Source organism: Humulus lupulus, chromosome 4 (assembly GCF_963169125.1).
Source record: "Humulus lupulus chromosome 4, drHumLupu1.1, whole genome shotgun sequence".
Lineage (NCBI taxonomy): Eukaryota > Viridiplantae > Streptophyta > Magnoliopsida > Rosales > Cannabaceae > Humulus > Humulus lupulus.
The window spans coordinates 37,993,120-38,001,249 of NC_084796.1; the positions used below are offsets into that span (position 1 = coordinate 37,993,120).

The 8,130-nt window shown below is 41.8% G+C and overlaps 1 protein-coding gene across 1 annotated transcript; it reads left to right on the plus strand.

Annotated features, from left to right (window-relative positions):
- Positions 1–3,382: 3,382 nt before the first annotated feature.
- LOC133832091 (uncharacterized) lies at positions 3,383–6,541 on the plus strand. The gene is made up of 3 exons (XM_062262476.1): positions 3,383–4,012; positions 4,145–4,755; positions 4,843–6,541. Exons 1-3 carry the CDS (start codon positions 3,383–3,385, stop codon positions 6,539–6,541), a joined length of 2,940 nt encoding a protein of 979 aa, XP_062118460.1.
- The last annotated feature ends 1,589 nt before the right edge of the window (positions 6,542–8,130 follow it).

The window sequence follows — 8,130 nt, forward strand, 5'->3', positions numbered from 1 at the left end:
ATGACTCGTTGCACATTTATTACGAGATGAGTTTCTTGCTTATCGCCTTATCTCAACAGTTTGAGATCGAGACATTTGGCTTTTCGTGGGATTGGGACCCTTATGCTCCCTAGCAGTTTCCCCATTCCCATGCCTTCGCCCAGCTCACATTTCTTTATCACCATGGGTCGGTTGTGCATCCCTCCGAATTGGCGAGGGGTGCCTTATTGGCGATGGTGGGTGTCTTATTGGCGATGGTGGCTGCCATCCATTACGGGGCCTAGAAGGCCCTGAGTTTGCTCAGTCAGGTTCTGCCACATTCTACGCAGTACCAGGATTTCAGGTCCAAGCCTTTGAGGGGGCTCGGTTATTTCCTTCTCTGGCTGGTGTCTCCGCAGTTGGGTTGGCAGGACCTTCGGTCCGATTACTTCTCCGGGGTCTCGGCAGAGCAGGTTCAACTGTTGGTGGCGGAGGTTGTTCTGCTCTTCGGATGGCCATGTTTTTGCGCGGCCGTCCCCGAGGCCTACGCGGTGGAATGTGAATGTCTCGCAGAGGCAGAGCCTGGGCATCTTGCGCAGGTGGGGCCTGAGCCGCCTACGCTTCAGCAGCTAGTCTGGCTAGCTCTTCATTGTGTTTCATAGATTCTTCCAACTGCTTTCACAGTTGACGATTTTTGAGTTCCATTATTGGGACGTATCGTTCAGTATTGTAGTACATGTCCTCGTCGTCCCTGGGGGCAGGTGGTCCCCGAGAGTCGGATGAACCACTCCTCTCATCGGGATCAGAATTCACCATAGGCTGCTTTCCAGGGCGTCGGGGGTACTCAGCTTCATCTAAAATTTCCTCCTCAGGAATATTGGAATCATTTGTTGCCATTGCTAATCCGAGAGGCTTTCTAACTGAACAAACTCATGCACGTACTGTTTAATGGCTCTCAACGAGAGCACCAAACTGTTGACGCCGTTTTTCGTCAACTTAAGTAAGAGAGTAATTAAACAAGGAAATATTGGAGAAAATAAACAAGAATGAACAAAAGAGGTTTTTTACGTGGTTTAGCAGTTAAATCTGCCTAGTCCACGAGTCTCTGTTATTAGAACTTGAGAGTTTTCTGGAAACTTTTCAGAGAATAGTTGCCCAAAGTTTTCTCTACAGAAATAAAAAATTGGTCCATACGAATAAAGCTTCTTTCTCTATTTATAGAGAATGTTTGCAGGATTCATTCTCACATATCTCGGGAAGATATTCTGTGAATCAATTAATATAATGTTATTTAATGCATTATTTCCTATATACATGGAAACATCCCACAAAATGTGGGATCGGATAACAGATTAAATAATATCCCTTAAACATCGGGATTGTACAACAATAAATATGTTCACATATTACTGATCAACTCAGATACGAGATTCATCAAATCTTCGAGATCGGCAGTTGATCATGAACCCGCCGAGACTATCAGTCGATCACGAGCTCGTCGCCTAAATTTTCCTACTCTCAAAACAAGTAAACATTGACGATGTTGCCACATTCGAACTTACACATTCCAAGCTCGAACCAACCTGGAAGGCAAGAGATGGTTCAGGGGTATATACAAGTGTCACACCATGTCATTTACGAGCTCGGAGCATTTTTGAGGCTACATACCCCTTGAGCCCTTGAGGTCGCTGTTCACAGAAACGGTTTAACCCACAACGACCATGTCTATTTCGAGCTTACACCTAACGAGCCTAGATTTCGGGATCACAATCTCATGCTCAAAATCTGGGTGTAACAAATATTATATGTGGATTTTAAATTTAAGTTTGTCACTAGTTGATAGGAAATTATATTATATTAGATGTTTAATATGATATTATTCTAATACGTGAAGTTTAAGTTTAATTAAATTTTATTTATGTTATAAAACGTATGGTTTTATTATTTTTAAATAATTATCATTGTAAAATATCTTATTTTAATTTGTTTAATTATTTATTTATTTAATTATATCTAAGTTTAAGTCATGTTTACAATCTACCATTAAATATAAGAATATTCATTTTTTTAGGGCTTCACGATTACGTTTTCTCTCTCTCAGCTCCTTGAGCTGGTGCCATGGCGAAGAAGGGTAAGGTTCTGGTGAAGTCAGTAGGGAAGAAGAAGAAGAAACGAGGGCCATCCTCATCGGATATGGTTAAAAAAACGAAATCAATGGCTGAAGTGCTCGGTGTGGAGGCTATTGATTTCTCTGATGGAGAACTATGGAATGGGACGGAGCCTCCTTCTCCGTTGCCGTTGATATAAGAGAATGAAGATCTGGTGCTTTCGCCGGAGGAGCTTTCGCCGGAGGCGACGCTGGTGAGCTTGCAAAGACAGGACGATATTAGGCAAAGCTTTTCAAATTTCCTTTCTGCATCGCATCGTTGTGCTTAGGAAGTCAGTGAAGGTAAGAATCCAACTCCTCCAGTGCTCAGATCTAGTTCTGTAGTTCAAAATCTGAGCGTTAAATTTGGTAATTCTGAGGCGATTTCTGAGGGGAAACAGGGGATTAAGATAGAATTAGAGGAAATTGAAGAGGAGGTTAATTTTTGGAATTCTTCTCTTGTTGGCTATGTGTTGGGAGCGAATCCCCCTTTGTCTGTTCTGGAGGGTTTTACTAGAAGGGTATGGAGAAACAGAGGAGTTGATAAGGTGGGTGTACTCTCTCCTGGAGTATTCATCATTCGATTTGATACACTTGAAAATAGAGATACAGTGCTAGAAGGAGGGTTTGTTTTCTTTGATAAGAAACTAGTCATACTTAAGCCTTGGGATGCTAATTCAGATTTTAAGAAGTAAAATGTTTGCAAGGTCCCTACATGGATTCAGCTCACTGATTTGGATTTGAAGTACTGGGGTGAACGCTCACTTTTGAAGATTGTTAGTCAATTGGGCAAGCCTTTGATGGTAGATCAAATTACTAAGAACCGAGAGAAGTTGAACTTTGTAAGAATCCTAATTGAGGTTTCAATTGATCAGGAGTTTCCTGAGATGATTAGTTTTGAAAATGAATTGGGGTTTAATGTCTTTGTTAGTGTGCACTATGAGTGGGTTCCTGCTTATTGTAGGCATTGTAAAGGCATGGGACACAAAGCTCTAGATTGTCGCAGGAAGGAGGGTAAAAAACAAGAATGGGTTGTGAAAGTAGGGGAGGCCAAAGCAGTTGGGAAAGAACAAGGAAAACAGATTGAGGTTGACGATGAAGGTTTCCAAGCTGTTTCAAAAGGAGGGAAACATAAACGTACCGACTCGAACATTATGATGGCTACTAACAATAGTTTTCAAGTTTTAGTGGAAGAGAAAGGGGAATGCTCAACGGTTTCAAGGGAAGAGATTACTAGTGGAGGAGGGGGAGTACCTCCTCTTTCTAATGGATAGAATTATGTCTTGGAATGTGAGGGGTCTCAATACCCACCATAAGCAGAGTGAGGTTAAGAAGTTAATCTCCTATCATAAGGTTGGGTTGATTGGGCTCCTAGAGACAAGGGTCAAGGCTCATAAATTGGGAGCTTTGTACCTTCATATGTTCTCGGGTTGGTGTTTCATTTCGAATAATGCGTGGCATAATGGAGGTTGTATTGTGGTGGCTTGGAATCCTATTATGTTTTCGGTTTCTATCATTAAGTGCTCTAGCCAATTAATTCATCTTTTGGTTAGGCCTCTTGATAAAGGAAATGGTTTTTATGTCTCATTTGTGTATGGTTTTAATGAAGAGGAAGGACGGGTTGGGTTATGGAAGGAAATATCTGACTGTGTCACTCAAGAGCCTTGGTTGGTGCTTGGAGACTTCAATGATATTTTACATAAGGATGGGAGGATTGGGGTGAAGGTAAAGTACAGTAAGTCGGTGGCTTTCCAGCACTGTATAGAGAAGTGTAATTTGGAGGATGTCAAGTTCACTGGAAGTTTCTTTACTTGGACTAACAAACAGCAAGGAGATGATAGAATTTACTCTAAAATTGATAGAGTTATGGCTAACCAGAGATGGCTTGACTGGTATACTGCAGCTGAAGTTTTTTTCTTGAATGAAGGCATGTTTGATCATTGCCCAGCCATGTTGTCTGTTTATCCTGATGTGGGAAATGGTAAGAAACCATTTCGATACTTTAAAATGTGGAGCTCTGCACCTGGTTTTTTTTAACAGGTTCAGCAAGATTGGAAGGAGGTGGTGTTTGGAACCCCAATGTTCCGAGTTGTGAGGAAGTTAAAGCGATTGAAAATTTTACTTAAGGAGCTGAATAAAAAGGGATTTAATGAGCTTCATTCGACTCATATCAAGGCTTTGCAGGATCTCAAAGAGTGCCAGGACCATTTAAAAGAAGATTTGCTGAATGAGCTGTTGATAGTTCAAGAATCACAAGCTGGGAAAAAATATTCAGAGGTACACAAATTGTATTGCTCCTTTCTTCATCAAAAAGCAAAGGTTAAATGGCTGCAAGAAGGAGATGAGAATACAACATTTTTTCATGCTAGTCTTAGGGATAGAATAGCTCAAAATAGAATATACTCGGTCAAGGCTGAAACAGGTGTTTGGGTAGACAAGCCAGAAGATGTTTCTTCTGTTTTCCTTTCTTATTATCAAACTTTATTGGGGTGCAAGCTGGAAAACAGATTTTCAGTTAATAGGAATGTGGTTCGACATGGGCGGGTTATGACTGATATTCAAGCTAGGCCTCTGCTGGAGCATTATTCTATGGAAGATGTAAAGCAATATGTTTTCTCTATTCCTGGTATAAAAGCTCCTGGTCCGAATGGGTATTGTAGCAAATTAATTTGATCTCGTTTAAAGCATGTTTTACCAGATCTGATTGCTAAGAATCAAGGTGGATTTATTCATGGTAGGTTTATTGCTCACAACATTATGATATGTCAAGACCTAGTGCGCCATTATGGTCAGAAAAAATGCAAACCTAGTTGTATGATCAAGCTTGATCTTAGGAAGGCTTATGACACTATAGAAGGGGGATTCATAGAAGAAATGCTTGATGCTTTGCAATTTCCTGGTGAGTTTGTTCAACTTATTATGAACTGTGCTTGGACTCCTAGATTTTCATTGATGTTTAATGGTGAGTTGCACGGTTTCTTTGAATCCAAAAGAGGTCTAAGACAAGGAGATCCCTTGTCCCCTCTTTTATTTGTCTTAGGCATGGAATATTTGTCCCGAATTATGGGGAAGGTAGGGGAGAGAGCTGGATTTAGATTTCATGATCATTGTGAGGAACTTAGGCTGAACCATCTTAGCTTTGCTGATGATATATTACTGTTCTGCCATGGCGACTTCAAATCGGTCTATCTCATTTTGCAAGGATTGAAATTATTCTCCAAGACCTCGGGGTTATTCCCTAGTGAAGAGAAATCAGCCATTTATTGTGGGGGCATGGAGGAAACTAAGGTTCAGCGTATTTTAGATGCCTCTGGTTTTCAGCGAAGCTCATTGCCTTTCAGGCACTTGGGAGTGCCTATTTGTGCTAAAAAAAATTCTGCCATGGAGTGTTCGGTTCTCCTTGAGAAAATGACTGGGCGAATAAGGCAGTGGAGCACTAGGAACTTGTCTTTTGCTGGGAGGATCACTCTTATCAATTCGGTTCTTATCTCTATTCACTCATATTGGAGCCAGCTTTTTCTTATCCCGAAAAGAATCTTGAAGGAGATTAATGCTATTTGTCGGGCTTTCCTGTGGCACGGGACAACAATTAGTTCTAATTCAGGAGGGGTTGCTTGGGAGAAAATCTACCGTCCTAAAAGGGCTGGAGGGCTTGGCTTCCGAAACATCCTGGCATGGAATAAAGCAGCTCTTGGGAAGTATGTCTGGGCAATTTCTTCTACGAAGGATGACTTGTGGGTTAAATGGATAAATTCTGTGTACATAAAGGATCAGGTTTGGTGGGACTACTCCGCCCCAGTGCAGAGTAGCTGGTACTGGAAGAAAGTTGTTGCTGTCAAGGACACTCTTAAAACTTTGGTTGATGAGTATCAGTTCTCAGTTGGTCCTTATAGAATAAAACAGGGTTATGAGCTAATCTGGCCAGAAGGCGATAGTTTTCAATGGAGTAAGGAGGTTTGGAGTAGATTTAACATACCCAAACACAGGTTTATTTTTTGGTTGGCTGTCCAAGATCACCTAAAAACTAGAGATAGGCTGTTCAAGTTTGGTATATTGCAGGATTGTGCTTGTCTCCTGTGTGGAGTTGAGAAGGAATCTGCTGCTCATTTGTTTTTTGAGTGTACTGTTAGCAAAAGATGTTTGCAGGAAGTCAAAAGCTGGCTCCATTGGCAAGTTAAATCTGTTTCATTGCAGCACCTGGTTAGGTGGAATAATTGTTCAAAGATTAGCAAATTCAAGAAGCTCTGTTTTGCTGCTTGCCTTGCTGCACTGGTGTATCATCTTTGGCAGTCCAGAAATAATGCCTTGTGGTCCTTAAAAGTAGCTAGATTAGATATAATTGTAAAAAGGATAACTGAATCTGTTAAAAATAGAATCTTATTTGTTTGGCCTAAACATATTGGTCAGGAAGATATAGAATGGTTTGAGAGATTATAGGTTGCTTATCTGTTTTATTTTGCTTATTTGTTCTGGTGTATAGTCTGGTGTAGGCCTTGAATTAAGGTGCTGGTAGTTTGTAAATGGTTGTTTGTTGGAATATACTTTCTGATTTCCCAAACAAAAAAAAAAATATAAGAATATTCTGTTAAATATAAGAATTGTTATACCCAGATTTCGAGCTATGTTAAATGTAACCACGAAAGTTGGATTCACAAACGAATGGACTCGTAAGGTTTAGAGTATGCTCCAGGACTAAATATCGAGCCTGCAAGACTGAGACGACCTAGAATATGGTGACCTCGAAGTATTCACGATCTCGGAAGGTAGCTCCGGAGACGCATCTATCCTCAGGGATGACCTCGGATCAGGGGTTCCGAACTCGACGCACATACGATCTCGAAAGCCGTGTGACCTCGGGAGATGTCATTAGCTCGAAAGCTGACGAGAAACCTGGGAGGCTAAGGCCTTGGAGATATATGATAAAAATCGAGAATATCTATAAGTGTTATACATAAGAGACGTAATCTTCATTTATTACTGTAAATCCCTTAAAATCGTGGGATATTATTTGGTTAGTTATACGCCCCCTGGTCTTCAGGGGACGTTTCCTTTTATATCTGATTATAGGCATTTAAAGCCATTAATTTTCTTTACACAAAAAGAGTAACTACCCAAAATGTGTGGGATAGTATTCTGCAACCTTCTCTATAAATAGAGAGGTCATGCACCATTGTAATGGACCGAAAGATTGATCCTGGAGAGAAAACTCTGAAGAATTCTTGCTAAAAGAATTTTCAGAGATAATCTTGAGTTTAATAACAAAGACTCGTGGACTAGGCAGATTTAACTGCTGAACCACGTAAAAATCATGTTTTGTGTTGATATTTTTTAATTGGTCATTACTTGTAATTGTTTACGTGCTCTTATTTCACTGTTGACGAAAAACGGCATCAACAGTTTGGTGCTTTCATTGAGAGCCTTAAGCATTCATCCCTGAGGAAAATTACCCAAGACATCCTGGAAAACAACCAATGGAGAACCCGGATGTTGAAGAAAGAAGTGGGTCTTCTAATTCCCGGGGACCACCTCCTCCACCAAGGGATGAGGATATGTACTACAATCCGGAGTGGTACGTTCCTATTATAGAACTTGAAAACCGGCAATTGAAGCAGCTGTTGGCAGAGGCCAACAAACGGAATGAGGAGTTGACAAGGATAGCCGCAGAGGCATAGGTGGCTCAGCCCCCGCCTCCGCACGAAAACCAAGTCCCTCCTCCAAGGGACGTGCATGTTCCTCCCCGGAGACCCCGTGGGCGTCCACGAAAAGATGTTGCCACAAGGAGGCCGACTCAACCTCCGGCACCAGCAGAGCCATCCGCTCCACCTAGGCCCCAGAGGAGTACTTGGGCTCGGGCCCCGGCTAACCCGCCTGTGGAAGTGCCTGCGGGAGCTGAGAATAACCGAACCCCTGCAGAGGCTCGGACTCAGGTACCTAGAAGCGCACCAAATGCGACCGACCCATCTCGAGCAAATTCTGGACCCTCTAGGCCGCGATAAGGGTGGCAGCCACTGTCGCCTATACGGTTC

Bases quoted from the DNA above. Each gene is read 5' to 3' on its own strand.
- LOC133832091 (XM_062262476.1), top strand. From the start codon at position 3,383: ATGTCTTGGAATGTGAGGGGTCTCAATACCCACCATAAGCAGAGTGAG. The intron at 4,013-4,144 runs GTTTTTTTCTTG...TTTTTTTAACAG, and splicing joins ACTGGTATACTGCAGCTGAA to GTTCAGCAAGATTGGAAGGA. The intron at 4,756-4,842 runs GTATTGTAGCAA...TATTCATGGTAG, and splicing joins AAAGCTCCTGGTCCGAATGG to GTTTATTGCTCACAACATTA.